The 22,250-nt window shown below is 51.0% G+C and overlaps 1 protein-coding gene across 2 annotated transcripts in view; it reads left to right on the top strand.

Moving 5' to 3' along the window:
• Positions 1-22,250, top strand: part of FHL2 (four and a half LIM domains 2) — a 68,546-nt gene that overhangs the window by 34,430 nt on the left and 11,866 nt on the right. For both annotated transcript variants that reach the window (XM_081157122.1, XM_081157123.1), the window contains exons 2-3: positions 7,095-7,274; positions 18,166-18,340. In XM_081157122.1, the coding sequence (XP_081013248.1) occupies positions 7,095-7,274; positions 18,166-18,340 (355 nt within the window). The remainder of the gene's footprint in view (positions 1-7,094; positions 7,275-18,165; positions 18,341-22,250) is intronic.

Genomic DNA, 22,250 nt, shown 5'->3' on the forward strand with positions numbered 1-22,250 from the left:
GCCCACAGAGCGGAGCTTAAACAACAAGCTGCCTTTGGGAGGCAAGGAGACCGGTGAGAGAGTGAACGCGTGAGTGGCTTGCTCCCAGGTCCCCAGGACGGCAGGGGGAGGCTGTAGGGTGGGTTCCCCCCAGCCCCAGCACTGAGGTGATCTGTGAGCCTGAGGCAGCCCACTGCTCCAGCCTAAGTAATTACGCTTGTCTAGCATCAGCTGAACTGGCATGTTTTGAGATTAATTTACAAGATAGTATCTTAAAGGTGATTTAAATTCTTTGGGGCTAGAACTGGACTGGAACTCTTTCAGAAATTGTACTTCTTATCTCAGTTTCCCAGTACCTGAGACAGTATGTGGAAAATGGTGATTACCTCACACACTCCTGCTGACTAAATTTCAAAGTCCATAGGACATCAAAACAAGTGTCACCATTCTTGTACTTATGGACTTAAGGTCAGAAATTTGACATTTATTATTTCCCCATTTTTTTTCATTATTCCATATTCAAGTTTATTTGCAAGATAGCAGTTTACCTTAATCAAGCATCTCTCAAAACATTTCTTTATCAGAGCTGAATCGAGATTTTTGTTTTGTTTTTGAAAGTTACCAGTTTATATATCAAATTATGGTATATCCCTGACCCCTGCTCATGGACATACTCAGTAAAGGGTCATTCAGCTAATCCATAAATACATCACATTGCTGTAGGCATAGTCAATCTTACAGTTTACCAATAACCCAGAAACTGATTTCAGGAGAATTCTAGATACATCATTACATTTTTTAAAATGACAACATCTCTGGAACTCCAGCCCCCCTCCCTTTCACCAGAATTTTCATCTAAAAGAAAGACTTCAGCCAGACTAATGAAGAGTATTGGGGTGAGGGTCTTGCTTTACAGGGACACTGAATCTGGTCGGAGGCCCCGGGCCTCACACTGACGCGGGAGCCTGTGTCCGTTGATCTAGCACGTGCTTCGATGGCGTGCTCGGCAGGGTCTCCTCGCTGGCTTTTGCTTCTTGACACGACCAGGCCTCATCCTGGACTGCGCAGCTGTGCGCGCACGGGGGTTCAGAGTCCAGACACAGTAAGACAGTTCTCCCCGCTGCGGGAGCAGCATTCGTCTGGAACGGGGAAGAGGCCAGTGATGGAAGAGAGAGAAAGAATGAAGCTCAGGATCTGCTACATTGGAAAGTTTGATGGCGTCTGATTCCAAAGCACAGCCCGTTGGTTTGCTGTGCTCAGTGGGTCGGGCTCGCGAGACTCCTCGATGTCATTCTTGATTTCTGCCCACGTGTTTATCCTCTGGGATATTTGTACTCGTTCACTCGCCCACCCATTTGTTCACTCATTCTCTGAGTATTTATGAAGCATCTGACCCTGTGTTTGTCAGCTGGTGGTGGGGCCACAGCGATGCACAGTGGCCCCCTTCACAGCGCTTATGGTTTGGGCACAAGCAGCCACACAGTGTCGTGACGTGTCATGAAAGCATCGTATTTTTAAAAACGTCTGAAAGAGCTCACGTGAGACAGACTGATTTTCTTTTCTTTTTTTAGTCATTTTTTATTTTACAGTTACAGTTGACATGCAATATTATATTAGTTTCAGGGGCACACCCCCGTGATTAGACAGCATATAACTTGCTAAGTGATCACCCCAATAAATCTCATACCCATCTGACACCATACGTAGTTAGTAGAGTACTATTGACTGTATTCCCTGTGCTGTACGTTACAGCCCCATGACTATTCTGTGACTCCTCAGTTTGTACATCTTAATCCCTTCACCTTTTCACCCATCCTCCCAACCCCCCTCCCATCTGGCAACCGTCAAAATATTCCTTGTATCTCTGAGTCTGTTTCTGTTCTGCTTGTTCATGTATTTTGATTTTTAGATTCAGTTGTTGACAGATATGTATTTATTGCTCATATTTTCAGTCTTTTTTTCCTTCTTCTCTCTAAAAAGCTCTGGCTGATTGTTGATAAGCGATGGAATTTCCTAGCTGGGTCTCTGGTGGCCTTTAAAGGTGGCCCTGGCGTGGTCAAGACTGACTTCCTGCAGCTTCTCCAGTTGGGGGAAGGGTTTGGGGATATTCGCAGGTTTCTCTTTAGGAATTGAGTGTTAGAGCAGTGCCCCAAATCAGTTGATCTAGAAAAACACTTGGGTTTGGAGGGGGAGGAGGGAAATGGCATCTTTGGGGTCATGCCAAAGTAGGTAGTTGAACAAAAAGATCATTGGAAGGGAGGCCTAACAGAGTCTACTTTTGCAAAGCTGGCCGGGTTAGGTCAAGGTGGCCCAGCAGGTCTCCCGTGTGAAAGGATGGGGCAAGGTCCTGAAAGTGAAAGGCCTGGGCCAGCATGCCCGGCAGAGGCCAGCTGCCACGCTGGTGCCCTCCTCTGGTTCTCAAGAAATCCTTCTGGTCAAAACAAGTGGACAAGCGCCCTGGCTCTCCATGTCCTCGCCTCTTCCTCCTTCCCTGGCTCTCTCCTTCCCTTTTTGTCTTTTTAAGTCCCTTCTCCCTTCTCTTCATGTTTCTCCTCTCTCTTCCTAACCCTGACACTCCCTCTCAAACTTGGTTTTACAGTTTTTGAATCTGAGAAGATAAAAACTGCCCCCTTTTATATAGAAGTTATTCCTCAGGAGGTGAGCGCAGTACGTCTTGGCCCCGGTGCTCTCTGAACCTTGATTCTTGCATCTGCCTGAGCGCTGGGCTGGCAAGACTCGGAGATCAAAGCACTCGCTCCCCAGGCCCTGGGCCCTGCCAGCTGCACCTGGGACGTGCCTCCCGGAGCCACTGCAGTTTAGCTTGGCCAGGAGCCAAGCCTGTTTCCTAAGATCCAACTTTTTCAAAAACCCAGGCTGTAGAGCCCAAGGGGGAGTGACGCCAGAGAATGATTTAACGTGTAACTGATGAGGACTCCAGGACACTGTAATTTGGACATGAGTCAATGAAATAACCAGTCAGCAGTCACACCGTATGTGTGGGGGCTCCTTGCTTGCTGTTGCTTACTCCTGCTGGCACTGCTGTGTGCCAGGTAATGGCCAGAAGCGACAGACGTGGAACTTGTCAAGGGGGTCCTGGGGTTCAGAGAGGGTCAGCGATTGTACACAGCTCGGTTAAAACAGCCCTTGCAGAGCCAAGCTGTCTTGTTTTATTTGACGAAACAATTCAGAAGTGGACTCGGACACCCTGGAAACATTTGTAGAGTCTTTGCCCCTCAGCTTTGTCTCCCCCAACCCTGCATAGCGGTGTCGGGCTTCCACACAGTGGCGCTTTCCTGTGTCCCCTCCACACTCACTGCAGGCTTTCGGGAGCTAACATGCTAAACCCCATTACCCTCAGCACGACCTTGTTCATGATCAAGGCCACAGGCCCTCCCTTCCCTATCTTTTCAGCTTCATCTTTGCCATTCCTGAAGCAGTCCCACTCACCCCCATCTTCCTGGAGTGTCCCCCTACCCTTCCCAGTTTCTCAGCTCCATGCCTCTGCTCACTCTGCCCCTTGGCCTGCAGTATCAGCTGGCTAACCTTTCCCAGCACAGGTGCTGTCCCCCACAGGAGGCCTGCCCTGCCTTCCCAGGAAGGGTGGCTCAGGACTCCTCCCCTGGGTGTGCACTGTCCCGAGCAGGGAGCCTTAGGGTCTGACGTGTGTCTGTTTCCTTCGCTAGACTGCAGGCTCCTTCCGGGAGGGCCTGTATCTCACTCATCTGGGTATTGCCAGCACTTTGCATAACTTCTGACACCCAGTTCCAGCTCAACCGATGCTTCTTGAATGAATGAGCAGGTGCTTTACGGGATTTAGAAGTGGAAAGTTACAGGGGGCTTCTCCTGTAGGGCTGTAGATAAATTATTCCTCTTCACAAGAAGCTTAAGATTGATAGTGTAACTTTAAATATACAAAAGAATATTTGATTCGGTAGCATGTGATTAAGGGAGAACTAGTTTTAAACACTTTTGTGATAGAAGGGAAGCTTGTAGTTTTCTCATTAGCTTATGGGCTGCTTACTTTTGACTCTCAGGGTTTGTGCTTCGTAGAGTTCTTTGGAAATCTGTAAGAAGACCTTCTCAGATAAGGTGTATCCTGCTCTGTTCCTAATTAGTGATGGGTGCTCACCTTACACCTCACTGGTTGGTTTAAACAGAAGGATTCTTCTAATCATTGAAATCATAGTAATTGTTTAGAGAAGGTAATGAGCCAGGAGGGAGAGAGACCCACCTTCATCAGAAAAAAAAACCTACAGAAAGGGGACCTGAACCACTGGGCCAAGTGCCTCATCCCAGCTGGACCTTCTGGGCAGGTTGCAGCCTCACTGTTCCTGCGAGAGTCAGCGTCAGTGGTGACAGCGTGGTCTCGGGATAGCCTGTCGCACTTTGAGCAGACATGGAGCCCCTCCTGTGCTCAGAGTTGACTCCCTTCCGTTATTTCTGACCCAGTCTTGTGCAGTGGGAGGAGGTAATGCGCAGATACTGGGTGCGTGAGCATCACGGCCGTTACCTTAGGGAAGGACGGCTCAGCCTTCACTGGCTTGAGAGCATAAACTTGGTTCTCTAGAGAGATGGTTGGTGCCTACTGTAGACCATTTCTTTTCCCCAGCAGGGCCCATGCTTGTCCACGCCCACATGGAACCACCTTGTGATTGAGATTGGGAGTTTGTTTTTTCAAATTTAGATGGCTAACTCATGTGAAAATTCACGTGAATCCTCTTTTTTCATTAGATTCCTGGGCTTCAACCCTGGCCGGTGTGGGCTAAGTGGTTAAGAGTGTCAGTCCCCACACCCAAGGGTCAGGGGCTTGATTCCCAGTCAAGGGCGTGTACCTAGGTTGCAGGTTCAATCCCTGGCCCCGGTCAAGGCGTGTTCAGGAGGCAACCAATCGATGCCTCTCTCTCACATCAATGTTTCTTTCTTACTCTTGCTCTCCCCCCCCCTTCCACTCTCTGTTAAAATCAATGGAAAAATAGCCTTGGGGGAGGATTAACAACAACCAAAAAAAAAAGTTTCTGGGCTCCAGTTTTTCCTCCATAAAATGAAACTAGAAAATCTTGGGAGTTGTTTACAGCTTTTAAAATTCCATGATTTATTGTTCTGTCTCCTTTTGTTGTTTTTATTTCAGATTCTCAAGTCATTATTCTTATATTTGTGTGAACAAAATGGGCCATGAACCTCTGGTTGCACAGATGAAGGGCAGCCTTTATTGGAAATATATGTATGTTGGAAGGTTCAATTGTGATGAAATAAACGATAGCCACTTTCAAGGCCAGTAACTGAAAACTGAAGAATTACAGGAAAACATCAGGTTTTCTGCCAGCATAGCTGCTGCAACCCATGATGGCTTTTAGCACGTCTGTCTCTCTCTCTCTTTTTCTCTCTCTCCTCCCCCCCTGCGTGCGCGCGCACAGACACACACCCCTGCGCCTTTCCCCACCCCCTTCTTTCCCCAGGCACCTTGCCTCTGCTTTCCTTCTCCTGAGCTCCAAGGGCCCTTCTTTTGCTTCTGTAACTTGTTTCTTGGGCCCATGCAGCCCAACTGGCTCACTTCTTCCAGGGCTCACTTCTACCTCGGTGTCTTTCTAAATAAACTTTTGCTAGTAAAAATAAAACCAAAGCATATTTATATGTTGGGTCTCAGAATAACAATTCAAATACTTAGGGGCCTCATTTTGTGATGTTCTCACAGGAGTGTCCACACAGTGTTTCCTGTAACTCCAGGAAGAAAGACTCAGAGGCTGGATCTTGCCACATGTGTCCAGCTGCATGTTTAATACTCCTGGAAAAAATTGTTCTGTAAACGTGGAAATAACCAAGTCTGGATGCTTGAACGATGTTCTTTTCTTTGCTTACAGTTGTCAAGACCTTGTATACACAAGAGCACAAAATTAATAAACACTGTCATATTTGCTGTTGTTATAAACCAGGCAGCAATATTTTATTTGCATCATAGGGAATTATTCTGGAATTTCACCCTTAAACGGTTTGAAATGACGGAAAACTGAACCAAGTTTAATTAGAATTCACAAAACATTGCTCAGAGTTACACAGCCAGTCAACATATTTAACAATTTATAAAACTTTTTACTTTTCATAAATTAAATATTGCCCTTGAGAGTATATTCCTGCACAATACCGACTCTGTGTTTTGATGCCCTGGGGGTGATCCTCCATACCTAGCGTTTCCACAGCAGGCTCTCTTTCTGGAAGGGTTCTGACGCGTGTGTGGGAACCACATATGAGGATGAGGCGAGGCGAAAACCGTCCCCCTCTCCGCCCCCGTCCCCTTCTGCTCATGCACATGCCGTGCTCACCCTGGAAAAATGCAGAGTGACTGGCATGGAGACGCATTCCTGTTCCCTTTGGAAAACTGGGGGCACTGCCCAGAGTGGCTTTGCCTGCAGTCTGTGTGCTAATCCCTGTTTCTGGAAGCCGGCCTCTCCCTGGGTCCCGCTCTGGAGACCCGGGCAGCAGAAGGGTGATCTTTTCATTTGCGAACGATGACTCGCCTGAGGAACGTAAAGCTCTTTTCTTGTGCAAGGGCAGGTTGTGCTTCCCAGTGCAATGTAAAGGTCATGGGTAATGTTCTCTAGTTGGCATCTAACCTTAGGGTTACCAACTCCAAACCCCTCCCTGTGCCACTGCGGTTCTTTGCCATGCACAGTGAGGAGTCCCTAAAGGGGAGCTCATGGAAACTCTTTCTGTAGAAATGAGCGCGTTGGTGGTATCCCTGCCTTTCTGTTCTGGGGGCAGGGAGATGGAAGATGCAAGGCCTGGTCACACATTGTCACACATTTGAAGCCCATGCACAAGGGCTCTAATGCAAACTCTTTCTCCAAAACTGAGGTGGCTTTTTCTGACCCAGTCAACAGCAGCCGGCACTTTTTAAGCTGTGGAATGCATTCAAACACGAGACTGCCTCCAACTAACTTTTTTTTTTAAGTGTTGAAAATAATGACCCTTTTGAGGGTGAGTTTCAGTTACTCACCCAGAGGAGAAGGCCACCCCCTGTTTGAAGGGGACACTGATGGCAGCGGGACGGTTAAGGCTGCAGCAGGCAGGGCATTTGCAGGGTGCTTACGGAAACACCTGTGTTCTCTCCTCCTTGACAGGTCATTGAAGAGCCAGGTGTCAAAATGACCGAGCGCTTTGACTGCCACCATTGTGAAGAATCTCTCTATGGCAAGAAGTACATCCTGAGGGAGGAGAGCCCCTACTGCGTGGCCTGCTTCGAGGAGCTCTATGCCAGCACGTGCGAGGAGTGCAGGAAGCCCATCGGCTGCGACTGCAAGGTACCCCCGGCCCCCTGGGCAGTGCCCCGTCACTCCTGAACCCCCCCCCCACTCTTCAGGAACCATGGGCCTCTCTGTGTGGCTGTGCTAAAGTCCTGATCCGCACCCCCGTTGAAATTTCATCTTTTGGAGCCCCTGCCCCCCCACACACTCTGATGGTCTTGGGACCTTCCAGTAGCCTTCTCAAGCCTCTTCCCTGCGCTGGTTGGTCTCTGCCCACTCCGGCTTTCCCAGGACATTTGTGCTGAGCGTCCCAAGTACATTGCAGGTATCCGTGACCTTATCTCACAGCCAGCCCAGCGCCCAGCCCTGCAGCTTCGGGGTTCTTACTCCTGTTTGCTCGGTGCTGACTCATGGGAGCAGGTGCTGCTCAGTAAATATTTGAGGGATGACTGTGTGCGTGAGTGAGCGGAGCTGATGGCCGGATGGATGGGCTGTAAATGCAGGAAGTCCACTGGAATATGAGGGGCTCTTCTCTAGTGGCAGAAGGTTAGGGTTTGCGTTGTTCCGTTTTCAAGGGGAAAGTCGCACACGTGGGAATGCCCAGCTCCCCTGTGGTGATGGTGCAGCCGGTCCAGCCGAGGCCCTGGTCCTTCGTGCCGACGGCTGGGGTCCGGTGTTGGGAACCCTGCCTGTACGTCTCAGCATGTCTTTGGTCCACACTGGAGCACTGAAGGATGCCCTGGGGTCTCTCCGTGTCTCTGAGACCGCTGCCATCTTCCCTGCAGGACAGCCCGCTGACACCCGGGGCAGCTCTGTACGTGACTGTCATCCGAGAGCCACAGATTGGGTACAGAGTGGGGTCGGTGGGATCTCTAAAGGAATTCCCATGTTTTAAGGCAGTTGGTGGCATTTCACCGTTTTCTGCTCTCATTCCTTTGTAGTACAAAGGATTTTAGGATTTAGTCACTCGGCTCCGTTGTTATAAACAGCAATACGTAACTGCCGACTGACAGGCACGCTGTGTGCAGATGGACAGATCCGACACGTCCGATGCACGCTGCTTACGTTCTTTATCACGTCCTTCCTAGGACAGGCCGTAAGCTGCCGGCTGCACCCTCAGTTTCTGCTGCTGGAATTTAGTGGCAATTGAGGAGTGATTCCCATCTTGTGCAGAAAGGGGCTCATTGTCCGTGCACTGGGCCACTGCAGGCCACACCGGGCCGTGTAGCTTTGGCTTCAGAACACGAGTGGCGTGCAGGTGTCACAGAAACGTAACTCAGGTCGTCCTTAGGAAACTGGAGAAGGTTAGCAGTCCGGCCACCGTGAGCAACACGGAGCTGATCTTGCGAGTCTAGAAGTTGAATACCTGTATCTCCAGCTTGTCCTGAGGATGTGTCCCTGACCCTCATGGCGTTCTCAGTCCCTCTCCATTCATTGACTGGGCCGAGCACAGACCTCAGATGCCGGGCTGCCCGGTTCTGGTCCTGGCTGTGGCTCACTGACCATGTGAACGTGGGCTGAACTTGACCGCTGTACCCTCTTCACATTTCCCAAATGGAGGTGAGACAAGGTGCCCTCTTTACAGGGCAATTATATGGGGACATGAAGCCCTGGGCACCAGAAATGAAGCCGTGGTGTCACCATAAACTCCAAACTGCCACTCTCTTGCCCGCTACTTCCCTGTTCTTTCCATGATGTGTCCCTCCACACACCTCTCGGAAGCTTTGCCCTCTCTCTTTACCAGTTTGCATTATAAAAACCTCAATAAAAACGTCTGGTTTGAGGAAGAACTAATAGGCAGGGAAAACATTATTATTTTATAAAAGCTTTACCTGGGAAAGAGTTCAGTGGGTGGAGGTTCGGCTGTTATTCCGACAAGGAACAACTGTAGTTTAAAGGAAATATTGTGGATGTTTGGGGCTAGTGATCCTTGACCGGTGACTAATGTAAAAACAAAACAAACACCATGTATCATTTCTCCAATACGACTTAGTAGAAAGACCCTTAAACCTCGCAGTCCTTTAGCACAAACTTTACGAGCAAACACCGGATCTTCCAGATGGGGCCAAAGTCAACATGACCGCTGCGAAGTCGAGAGCTAATCACGCTGAACTCTTCAACCCAGATTAACGGTCTGCTGTGCGTGGAGTTGCGCCCTGGGATTTTCCACGTTTTGGAAGAAAGAGAGATGTTGACCTGAAGTTAGATTTTGCCACTGGGTGCTTTTGAATATTTGGAACGGCTCTCTCGACTCAGAAGTAATGATGGGTTGCCTTTGTGGAGGAAGCAGTGGTGGAAAATGTTTGCTAGGTGGGAAGTGAAGTCAAGGGAGCAGCTGAGCGGCAGGCCTGGGCCCTCCTAGACGAGCGACTGGCACAGGCACCCCGAGCCGCACGCGACTCCCCTCGGAAGGACGTGGGGGTGGGCGTCGGTTAAAAATATCGGTAAGCCTGTGGGAGTGAGGCTAATCTTATGGGTACTGACTGCCTGTTAAATGAGATAGATAAGACTTCAGGCCCTATTACTGTAATTGGATTACATGTTTGAATATCATTTCGATGCAGTCACTCAATTATGTCTTTTCTATTTAGTTACTCTGAGGAAATGCTGTGATCTCAAAGGGTAAAAGCCACTTGTTTTTGTGGCTAGTGGAATAGTTGAGAACAGGTGACACAAACTGTAGACATGATCCTTTGCCTTGGCTGGTGTGGCTCAGTGGTTGGAGCACCAGTCTGTGTACCAAAGGGTCGCAGGTTCGATTTCGGGTCAGGGGCACGTGCCTGGGTTGCGGGTTCCCTCCCAGCCCCAAGTCGGGGCATGTGCAGGGGGTGACCAGTTGTTGTGTCTCTTTCACATCGATGTTTTTCTCTCTTTCTCTTGCTTGCCCTCCTTCCCTTCTACTCTCTCAGAAAAACAGTGGAAAAAGTATCCTCATGTGAGGATTAACAAGAAGAAATTGTCCCTGAAAGTAGTGTTAAGAGAGAACAGGTAACACAAATAAAATTTCTTAATCCTCTCACATTACGCTGTTCCTGTGGACACTAGTAAAAAGCAGTTTTTTAGCCTGACTACAGGTTTTTTTGTGAGTGGATTTATCTCCCTAAGATCTGGGCTTCAAAAATTCTAGAAAGTAAAGAAGAGATGGGCTGGCCAGGAGCTCCAGAGACGGCTGTAAATATCATGCATGTATCAAACCAGTGACTTTAGCAAACTCCAGGCCACATGCCCAGCTCAGACTTTGATTTTCCATGTCTCCGTGATCAGGGTCATGAAGTCAGATAGGCTACCGGACCCTCACATGTGCCCTAAAAGCTTCTGGGAAGAAGACATAGCAATGAATGAAAATCCACCTGTGGGTCTAAGACTAGCATTCGGGGATAGCTTGCAATAGTTGTCATAAAAGTGCCACGCACTGAGTGATTTCTTTGCTCCGGACACTGGGAAAATGCGTTAATTGCACCATCTCAACTTCTTATAACAGCCCATACGGAAGGGCTTTTTCATGCCATTTTATAGAGAAGCAGCCACTGAGGCTGAGAGGCGGGGGTCTTGCTGGGTTACAGGGTTGAGAGGCACTTGAGTTAGAATTAAAGCCCAGGTGGGGTGGTTCCTGACCCAAGTGCTGCCACCAGGCTTGCGCAGCCTCAGGCGGGATGCTCTCTGTGGGACTCGGGTCCGTCCTGTGGGTCAGAGCCGCCACCCTCTGTCAGGGACCTCAGCAAAGGGCTCCTGCCTTCTGCTGGCCCTTCAGGTGGCCATGACTGTGCTGCAGAAGTGATACTCAACTCGTTTCTAGAACGCTCTTTCCCGTTTCCTAATTAATTAAATGGGAAACATTGAATGGATGATCACAGTGGCCCGAGTCTACCCATGAAGCTATAAAAGTTTCTCATTTAACGTTTGGAAAGTTCTGAAAGGACAGAAGATGTCTGAGGCCTTTGGGCAGAAAGTCCCCAAGGGAATGAAACAGGAGACTGAGGTGCTTGCACGTCCAGGTTAAATCTCGAGGTCCCCGGTACGCTCTCAGAGGATTCCTGACCCAGGCTGGGGACAGAAGCACATGCTTCGACCCCTTCTTCCTGCCTCCGGGAGGGACACAGGCTGCCTGCCCTCGGGCCGTTCTCCGAGAAGAGCAACTGTTCAGACAGGTTCACAGTCCAGCTCGCCACCCTGACTCCTTTTATTTGTTGCAGTGATTTTTAACTGCTTAATGAGTGAATCACCTTTCTAGAGTTTCCATGTAATTTACCCACAGAGTTTGCAACGAGCACTAAAAATATCTTTATGTATTTAACATCTTCCTGTAAGAGAAACATCTGAAGGGAGCTGAGTAAAGCAGGAGTCTCAGAATTGGGAACAAAGATGACCTGATGGGTAACGTAAGGACCTCTCAGTCCTTGAAAACCAAAGGGTCACCTACAAGGCACACCCGCCGTTCAGCAGGACATTGTGCCCACCGAGGCGGGACTTGAGCCAGACTTGAGCCTTGGTTCTCAGGTCTGGACACAGGGCCGCCCAGCCCAGGGGAGGTAACTGCGCTGACACAGACGGACAGTGCGCCACAGAGGAGGGGCCCTCACCTCTGCCCTCACCTGCCCTTCCCGACCTTTGTTTCAGGACCTGAAAGAACATGCCTTTGAAAACCCATAACCTGACCATCAAAAGCACAGATCATCTTTGCAGAGGCTGAGCATGGCCGACGCTGGGAATCCACTTACAAAGCGGGACCCTGTGTGTGTGAGGAGGGTCGCTTTGGGAAACAGCAGCTGACCCCCCGTCAGCCCAGGGGGAAGGGCGAGCGGTGCCAGCGCCCGGCCAGCTTCAGTCTGCAGCCCACGCCACCTGCAGTGAGCTGAGGTCTGGGGGGTGCGGGGGGTCCCTCCAGGACACTTGCTCCACCCCATGGCTCAGCTGAAGTCTCCAGAGGGCACATTCAAGGCCAAGCAGAACCATATTAGGAATGGTTCTCGGATGGAAAAATAGAAAATCTAACAGGAAGCGTTAGGCCTAATCTCACTTTGTTTATCAACGTTTTACTGCGATTTATGACATTTCTGTGAGCACAAGATTACTGCTGCTGCTTTTCCTGGGCTGTACAAAAGGCCCTTTCCTTTTTTTTTTTTCTTCCTCCCTCTCTCTCCAGAAGACTTTAGTACCAGGGTGTTTAGGACATTTTAAAGTTCTCGAAGGTCCGTCAGGGAACCTGTGCGGCGCCTCTGGCCCCTGAGAGCGTCTCTGACACTCACCTCCCGCACGGTGTGTGCCGTATGTCACGGGGCTGACAGGGCTGGGCAAGGTTCTTGCCACAGAGGACCGGAAGTAACCTGTGTGGAGTGGGGACACTGGAGGGAAAGGGCCACCGCGTCTTCACAGGGACACATTCAGAGTGTGGCCTGGAGGCCCGGCCAGGCACGAGTCCACTGCTGCCACCTGGCTTCTCGGCCCGCCTGTGGCCTTTCCTGTCACCTCTCTGCTCCTGGGAGTCGTGCACCTGAAATCCTGCCTCACACGGAGTCTCCGAGGAGGATACTGTGTTGGCCAGAAGCCCCACCTTCCCTAAAAGCCAAAGCCAGCAGCCTCTACTTCCTCCCTCTTGCCATAAAGTCTCTTCTCACTTCCTACGTATTGTGGGCTTTCTTGAGGAGTGGGTCCAGGGGGAAGCTGTGACATGAATTTCTTACCTTAACTGAGACTTTCTAAATAAAGCACAAGCTGAGAGCCCAAGGAAGAGTCACGGAGAAAGCTGGTAGTGTCACTGGTCAGGTGGTTTCCATGTATGATCTGAAGGAGGCCGGTGGCATTGCTCTTCCCAGTGCTGTGGTTTCATGAGCCTGTGTGGCTTCCCTGGGCCGGCAGCCTCATGGGCAGTCACGGGCAGTGCCATTTCAGCTGGGCTCACGGCTGGGGGGGTGCCTGTTGGAGGAGAGGAGGGGAAGGGCCTTCGAAGGCCAGGGCCAGCCTGGGCAGGGCGTTGGGGCTGCAGGGGGACAGGAGCAGAGCCAGGCTGGGCAGGCATGCTGGGACCAGCGTGCAAAGATTCCTCGTTGCCAGCAACGACCGTGAGAAAAACATGCCCGGTTCTGTCCGACCATTGCCGGCCAGTGCCGTAGAAAACGTGGTTCACGGGCCTTTAGCATCGTCACAAGTTTGCTCATGTACAAAATAAGAATAAAACCTTCTATCACAGGGTACTGCATGGCTCAAAACAGATAAGAAGGAATTCAGAAAAGGAATGTTAGATTTAAAAGGACTGAGGAAATCAAAAGCATCTGCGAAAGCGGTGTTAGTTACTAGCGTGGGAGGGCCAGGTGAGGAAGTCGGGGTCCAGGTTGTTATCTTTGAGTACCTGTAATTCAGCCAGTGATGCTTCCAGGCACCTGTTTTCATTAGCTGTGATCTGAACAAAAGCTAATGCTAACATTAATCGAGCAGTTACAGTAAACCAAGCTATATGTGCTTGGTGTGTCTGCTTAACTTAAAACTCGTGTGTTAAAATGCTTTACATGCAGTAACTCATTAACTTGTTCAGTCTTTGCAGCCGGGGGTAGCTGCTGTTCCTGCTACTTCACAGGTGAGAAATCGGAGGCAGAGGGAGGTTAAATGTCTTGCCCATCGCCATGTTAGGTAGGATCTGAATCCAGAGCCTGGAGTTCTAGCAGTAGGATGAAATACATCGGGTGTTTCAAATACCTGCCCTGGTGTCCAGAGGGCACTGGGGCTGCAGCAGGCGTGGGGGGAGGGACTCGGGCCGCCCACCTGCCTGCGTGCAGCGGCGCTCAGATGTCGTTGGCCAGAAAGCTGACCACTGTCTCTGAAGCTGGAATGGTGCAAGGGGGAGGATTATATTCCCAGAGGACCCACTATCAACAGGGACACAAGCTCGTTTAAAGAGTGTATTTATTGCAAACCATGAAACTTAAGAGCATGGTCATAGGTCGATATTTATTTTCAGGGAAAATATTTTGTCGGAAGGTTTGAAAATTAGCAAACATCCTTGAATGAACAATTCAGGAACTAGTTTGTGTTAATGCAGAAAGATGTGTGTGTGCACGTGGCAGAGAGAGGGGTAGACGAGGAGAGGAATTGTGCGAGTGTGTTATGACGCCCAGGAAGGGAGTTCCCGGAGAGCTCAACCCTGGGCAACTGAGGAGGCACCAGGGGGAGGTGGGGGGATGAGAGGCGCCCAGGCAGCCTCCCCACCGGCCTGGAGGGCAGGGCGGGCTCTCGGCGGAGCCCAGGTGGAATGGCTCCACCACGCTTGGACTTCAGTAAGTCAGGCATGTGGAGGAAGGCCCCCTGGCCTGCATTCCAGGAGCAGGGGTGGCCGCAGGAAGCAGAGCCTTTCGGTCTGGACGGCTTGTGTTGATGCTTAAGGTCAAGTAAAGACTTGTCAATAGATGTTTAGAGGGACACTTCCTAGTGCCAAAGGTCACATCAGTAAATCAGCCGTAAACAGCAGCTGTTGTGTTTTTATGCCGCACACGTTGGCCGTAGGAAAAATGCGTTTCTTGGTGCTTCTGAAGTACGTGAGCGTTTTATAGCGGCTCTTTCCTGCTCCGGGGACTTGCTTACCAGGGTGGAGACGGTGATGACGGTGATGACGTCTGCCAGCTCTGCTCCCACGTGGCAGCCCCAGCAGGCAAATGTCCTCAACCTCGCACTTCCTTTCCTTTCTCTTTTCACTAACAGCCTGTAACCCCGACTGTGTGGTGCTTACTCCTGGGGCAGCACTGGAAAGTCTCTGGGAAGCCATTGTCATCCTCCGGCCTCTGGCCTTGGCTCCTGCCCTCGCCCTGCTCCTCTGGGCTCCTCCCGAAGGCAGGCGAGGTTCATGAACACGGAGATGCAGCTTTTCCACAACGGCAGGCCTTCACGGGGTGACCGGTCGGCGGGGAGGGGACCCGGCTTACTTCTGAAAAAGTGTTTTTCTCCTGCTATGCAACAATCAAAAGTTAATTAATTTTTCAAGTTGTGGGAGAATACGCCTAGTATAAAACGTGCCTTCCTAACCCTGGTGCCGTGCAGCGCGGTGCAGTGCCGTGCTGGGCCGCAGGTCTCCAGACCGCTCGTTAACTGTACCCGTTAAACGCCCGCTCTCAGTCCCGCCCCCCAGCCCTTGGCAGCCACCGCCCTGCCTCCCGCTCTCAGTGGCTGCTCTAGGGGTCGCGTGAGAGCGGAATCATAGTGTCTGTCTTTGTGTCTGGCTCAGGGTTCGCCCGTGTTGCAGCGTGTGTCAGGATTCCCTTCCTTTCCTGTAGTGTTCATACATGTGCTCATCCGTCGGTGGACAGGGCAGTGTCTACCTCTTGGTTGGTGTGACTGATGCTGCTGTGAACAGGTCCCCGCTTTCATTCTCGCAGGCCCCCGTCCAGATGGGGAAGTGCCGGATCCTATGGCAATTCTATTTTTAATTTTTGAGGAACTGCCATACTGTTTTCCATCCCCAAAAAATTGCAAATGCCCTTATTCCAGTCAGCTGGACAGCCGTGACAGCTTGATCTGAACCTGTAGCTCCCCTTCAATCGGGCGGTTACTGCTCCTACTAGACAGGCCTGAAGGGTTTAGTTCACCTTGTTGAAAATCTAAACCAAGGTGATGAGAAACTGCGTTCATTTGGTTAAAAATACAGTCCTGTTTCTGATTTTTTCAGTGCATACACACAGCTCTTATTAGGGGTGCAGTTTTTGAAAGCGAAGAGCAACACAGAGCCTACCAGGTTTCACCTGCTGTGTCCACTGGAAAGAGCTTTGCATCAGGAGGACCTGAGCTTGAACCCTGGCCCGGCAACATGCCGCTGGTATGGCTGTGGGCGGGTGGCTGAGCCTCTCTGGGCTTCAGTGATATTTCCCATGCAGGGCTGCACGGCCCTGACCTCACAGCATGGCCGTCATTACGGTCCCTGGTGTCCCAGAAAGAGAACACTGACGATGTCTTCGGAGGGAGGGATGGACGCAGAGTTTGGGCTGTGCCGCTTGTAATGAGCTTGCGTGTACTATTATTAACACAAAGTAACGCAGTTTCTGCCTTCTTCATTTGTCAAAATAACCAGTAAAAAAGTGCAGATGGTGGTCTTTCCCCAATTTTCCAAAAGTACTTGAGGTTAGAAATTCAAGAGATAGGACAGCCCCTGCCCCCAGGCCGTAGGCCCTAGGTTGGGTTCACAGATGATGAAGAGGGTGGGCATCTCAGTGTGCCATCCCCTGGTCCGGAGAGGCAGTGTGCCCAGCTCGGAGGATCCTGATCCCCAGGGCTGCTGGGGCTCAGGGGAGAGCCAGCCTCACAGAAACAAGCCCAGGAAGTCCCGCATGGAGGAAATCCTATGCTGCCTCACCTCCATTCCTTATGGTCCCGCATCAGCCGGGATTCTGCCTCCGGAGGTCCTGAAAGGCAGCTGCTGGCAGGATGGACCCGAGGGAGCTGCACGGGGCACACCCCTTCACAGTTACTCAGCTGTGTCCGTAGGCATGCAACAATGATATGTTTTTAATTCCCTGAATTAAAACAGCGTGCAAAGAGATCACCAAATCAGATGGCTGTAGTTTGGGTCCAGGTTCTGGGGAAACTTGAACACAGCGGTATTTCCGCGAAAGAGAACTGTTTGTCTGGTTTGGGTTCGAGTGAGCTGGTGTTTTATTTAGGTCCTTCCAATCAAGTCCAGGATGCGTGTTTTCACATCCGACACTCGGCATCGCTCCAGCTTAGACTCGGGTTTCGGTAACATAGCGGGGAGGATGCTCTTGGCCCGGCCGGTGCGAGCAGCCCCGGCTTGCAGGGCACCTGAGAGCTGGAAGCCGGCCCAGGAGACCCTGCAGACGCCTCAGATTCAGTTTCTGCCTCATTAATAAATGGATGATGGTTCTGGGTCAGAGCTGGGAATACCAGGAACAGTAGAAAAATAATCCCATTTTAAGATAAAACTGGATGTAAGCAGGTTATTTTAATTTCGTATCGGTACTTTCAAAATGCCAAAAGCCATTTTAACAACACAAGTATGAGAAGATTTCTTATTCTTCAGGCAAGTCCAAGGGTGGCGTAGAGTCTGCACAGTTTTCTCTCCTGGGTTCATTTCTCTTTCACCCTTTGCTGAAAAGCATGGGTCCCGTCTTCTCAGTGCCTGTCCCATCTGTTCCCTGTTCACTCTTTCCACAGACCAGACCACCAGCCCCTGCTTCCCTGCAGGGACCTTCTGCGGGTTTCCACCTCCACTCTCTCCTCCCCTACTTTCCCTGTTCTCATCTACCCTGTCACACACAATCTTAGCATGTCACCCTCCACTGCCCCCAGGATAAACTTAAACGGGATGCACCTTAAAGGGTCTTCCTGGTCCAGCCTGGCCCGGAAGGCCCCCCCATCGTGCCCTGGCCTGTCCTTGGAGCCCAACACCCAGATCCTCCCTCTGTGGGGCTTCCACACTCTGGGATGTCTCCTGATACTTTCCACCAGTTAAACCAGGCCCTGTGCTGGGGGCTCCTTCCTGAAATTCCCGCCACCGAAGCGTCCTTCTGCCAGTCATCACAGTGATCCCGCTGTCGTGGCTGGTTCTGCTGAGCTCCCTCTGGATCCGGGGACTCCTGCAGCTCCAGAGGCTGTGTCCAGTGAGAAGCGTTGACTTTCATGTTTTTTGTCTCTTTCTTATAGATGATACCTAAGGGAAACCCATTCGTTTGTCAAAGCCCCCCCCCCTCTCTCACACACACACACACACACACACACACACACACACACACACGTCTAAACGGTCGCTCCAAAATGCAGCAAGAGGAAAGCAGCCTTAACCTTACTCATTTGAGCACTAGGTGAAGGTCATGGTCCAGGAATGCCCCCGCCCTCGGCCCCCTTTACTCCGTTTGCCTCACAGATTTGCACCAGGCCCCCTCGACAGTGGGCAGATCGCGCAGCTCTGGGCCCCTCCTGCCCTCTGACTTTCTCGTGTGCTCTGGGTCTGCAGGACTTGTCCTACAAGGACCGACACTGGCACGAGGCCTGTTTCCACTGCTCGCGTTGCAAGGGCTCACTGGTGGACAAGCCCTTCGCCGCCAAGGAGGACCAGCTGCTCTGCACGGACTGCTACTCCCATGAGTACTCGTCCAAGTGCCAGGAGTGCAAGAGGACCATCATGCCAGGTCAGATGCCCCCTTCACCCTGTGGCACCCAGAGCGCGCCTTCCCTCTTCCCTTCTGCTTGCTGAGTCTGTACTCCGGTCATTGCAGCACATATGCCTTGTGTCCTCCAGACGCTGGAGGTGTTCATAGATTAGTGAGTGGAGAGGTGTCCTGTCCTCCACCCGCGTGGAGCTTACATTCTGGACAGACGAACACTACCTTCTAGAGCAGGGGTGGGGAATGTCTGGCTCTCGAAATCATTTGGTCTGGCCCTGCCAAGGCTTCACCAAAGAGAAGCAGTTCCAGCCATCCCATCAAGGGTGAGTTAATTAAATGTTTGACCAAATACAGCAGGCTAATTTTTTTAAAATATATTTTATTGATTTCAGAGAGAGGAAGGAAGATGGAAAGAGAGAGAGAAACATCAATGATGAGAGAGAGTCATTGATCGGCTGCCTCCTGCACGCCCCCTGCTGGGGATTGAGCCCGAAACCTGGGCATGTGGCCTGAAGGGGAATCGAACCTGGATCTCCTGGATCCTAGGTCGATGCTCAACCATTGAGCACACTGGCCAGGCCAGGATAATTTTTAAGTTTATAATTTTGTATGGCCCAATAATTTTGTTATAAATATCCAAATGGCCCTTGGCAGAAAAAAATGTTCCCCACCCCTGCTCTAGAGCAACCCAGACTTGACTGCAGCCAAGTCAGAGGCCGAGGGCTTGCCTGTGGAAGGTTTTAGGAGGAAGGTGGTTTATTTTGGTTGGTTTTTTAGCAAGACAGAGGAATGTTTCATTTTTAGAACTAAAGTGAACAAATACATTTGACATTTTAAAAATAAACCTTGTGAGACACAGAAATGAGGGCAAGGAGAGTGACCCCTGTGAAGGGCAGACCCTAGATGACCAAGAGAAAGGTACACACGTGGCATGGGCCATGCACAGCCAGTGACACCCTCCACACGACCCGTAAGGCAGACTTGGCAGGCTTAGCCAATGAGAACACAGAACTCCCAGTTAAGTCCGAATTTCAGCTAACTTTCTAGTGTCTGTCCCATTGGGACCTTTCATCTGGCATCCCTGCCAGAGACCTGCATAAACCAGAGAACTCTGTCCGGTGAATGTCGCCAGGGCGTGTGGCCTTACGCAGCAGAAGAGGGCGGGGCAGTAATGAGGCCTGGAGCCCAGTCTCGTGGACAGCATGCTGAGTGCCACGAGGGTGCCACAAGGAGTGTAGGACTTGGGACTGTAATTTGGTCCCAGGGCCCCAAGGCTCTGAGGCCAGTCAGGAGGGTGGACAGAGCGACTGTGGAACCAGGCTCGGGCAGACAGCGGGCCCTCCGACGGCTGGGGCTGGGGCTGGGACCGGGGTCATCCCCCAGGCTGCTGGTGTAGGAGGTACCCATCCTGTAGCCCTAGGAAGGTTCAGAACCAAGGGCAGGCACAGTAAGAGGATCTAACCCAGAGCAATAATGTTGTGTGAAATAATCTGATAAAGTATGTGTGGAGTTAAAAAGGTTAGTCTAAAGAGTAAATTAAGCTCGAGATTCTGACTTAAAGTACACTGAATAAGCGATTTAGGCTTGTGATTTTAAATTGAAAATTTCTTCATTGATGAACATCTGGACATTTGAGGTATGATCCCCATGTTCAGAAGCTTAATTTGTTTCAAAAACAATTACTTAAGAGCTTGAGGCGCAGCTTGTTAGTTGAGGAACTTTAAAGTTAAACGTGTTGAATTTTCAAGAGTAGTTTAAAGGCGTTCAGTTCACCACATTTACAAGCAGAACCAAACTCAAGGCCCCTTAAAAATAAGTTTTGAAATTTGTATTCATGAATGCAGTAACAGGTGTGTCATATGAACTTGAGCTGAGAGTTTTGAGTTTGTTACCTCAATAGATTGAGCGCTAATTTTTAAAATTTTTAAGGCGGTCAGCTGAGTAATGCTGCCTCATACAGTAGCTGGGGTCACAGCGATGGGAAGTGACCAAGGCTACAGAGATGATTCAGAGTTAGACTCGGACTCCTTGGTGGGACTGACTGCCAAGCTCTGGAGTTTGTTTTATTTTTGGTTTGCTCCGTTTTTTGGCAATGGAGATCCTAAAGAGTCCTGAGCAAGAGGCCGGCGTGCGGGAAGTGTTATTTTAGGAAGATATATGGGCCTAAGAAATCATAACTTTAAAGAAGGCAGGGACATAATTAGGTCTTCAGTCGGATGGTTCCTACTGCTGTTACGTTTCCCTGGTCAGTGCATCTTATGGATAACTGGGACAGCTATCACCAGGAACAAAGGCCGGGTGACAGCTATCACCAGGAACAAAAGCCAGGCAACGTCCCCACAGCCCCGCCGGACCTCCGGCAGCTCCCCGTGGGAAAGTATGGGAGGGAAGACTGCTACAAAATTATGTTAACACTGCACATGTTGGCACCTAGGGGCCCAGATGTGGAGACAGTGGGAATGCAAACGGAAGCCCACACCCTCCCAGCAGGTGACCCACTGTCCCGTCCTGTCCCATGGGAGTCATGGGCAGAGACCACAGTCCTGCCACAGTGAGGACCACTGAGTAATTGAAACACAAGTTAAATCTTTACTAGGTTTCCACACCAGAGCCCAGGGGAGGCTCCATGGGTGTCAGCAGACTGCTTTAAATCCTGTTTCCATCTCTGCTTCACAGCTCTGGCTTCACCCCTCCCTGGAGTCCTCCCCCTGCCCACCACCCTCCTGGGCCACCCGCTGGTCTTGTCCCTGCAAGATTTGTGGGTTTGATTGTTTGCACTTGCTCAGCAGTGTTCTGCCCTTTTGCAAGTAAACCCTGTGGGCCCCTCTGCTTCTCCAGTTCCTCCCCCTTCATCACCCTGCCTGGACCAGGTCAGGATGGGAGTCTTTCTAGGGGGAGGGGGAGACCCAAAGGAGGAAGTCCCAGGCCTTGTAGGTCACGCCAGGCGCTCCTGGGACCGGTGGGAGGCATACAGTCGTGCGTCACATCTGCAGAGGTTGCCCTGAGCCCATGGGAACAGCCGAGCTCTCCCAGGAGGGAGTTCGTGGTGCACTGGCGACAGGGTGCTGGCAGCTATTAAAGAATGCCCCAGCTCGGGCACGTTGAGTGAGAACTATGCTAAATCACAGACACGAAATTGTGAAAGCATTGACGATTTTCAGCTTAAATGACCTTCAGGTTCGCCTTTCTCAGCTCACCAGTGAAGAAACCAGAGATAAGTGAGCACCCCAGGCTACAGTTGGTGGCCGAGCCAGGGTCGGTCCGGCCAGGCTGCACTGCACTGAGCCACCTTCTGGAGCGGGCAGGGAACTCACGGTGTGGACACTGCTGACTTCTGAAGGTGGAGAAACAGAGGACACACAGGTGACCTTCGGTGTGGCACGCACAGCCCGGCTGACAGGAGTACAGAGCAGCAGTGGGGACACCCCCAGTGACACAGCTCGGCATTCCTGCGGCTGCACTGGACGCGCACACGTCAGGAGGCTGTGCTCCTCAGTAGCTGTGTGACGTCCCCAGGCCCCACCACCAGTCCGAGCTACTTAAATTCAAAACAGCCTGGCCGATGCCACAAGATGGAGCTGATCTCCTCTGTGCCGCCTGCAAGAGCCCTTCTGTCAGTGCCAGCCTGCGCCTCCACCGGCTCCTAGCGCCTCTCCAGCTTTGTCCCGTCTTTGTCGAGTGGTAAACAGGCCCCAGGAGGTTTGGGCTGGGCTGGTTTTGTTCCCACCGCAGTGTCCATCCTGGCCTCTCCCTCCCCTTGGTGCTCCTTCCCTGTGTTCTGTCCTCAGGAAAGGTTACGAACCAGCAGAGTTCATCTCTGGTCTCCTGCTTCATGGTTCTGAGGCAACATCCCTTTCTGACAAGGTGTGGGGAGAAGACCCAAGTCTCAGAAGTTTGTCTACAGTGATTCCTAGAAGTTATTTTATAGCCTCAG

The sequence above is a fragment of the Miniopterus schreibersii genome (genome assembly GCF_964146895.1).
Source record: "Miniopterus schreibersii genome assembly, chromosome: 13".
NCBI lineage: Eukaryota > Metazoa > Chordata > Mammalia > Chiroptera > Miniopteridae > Miniopterus > Miniopterus schreibersii.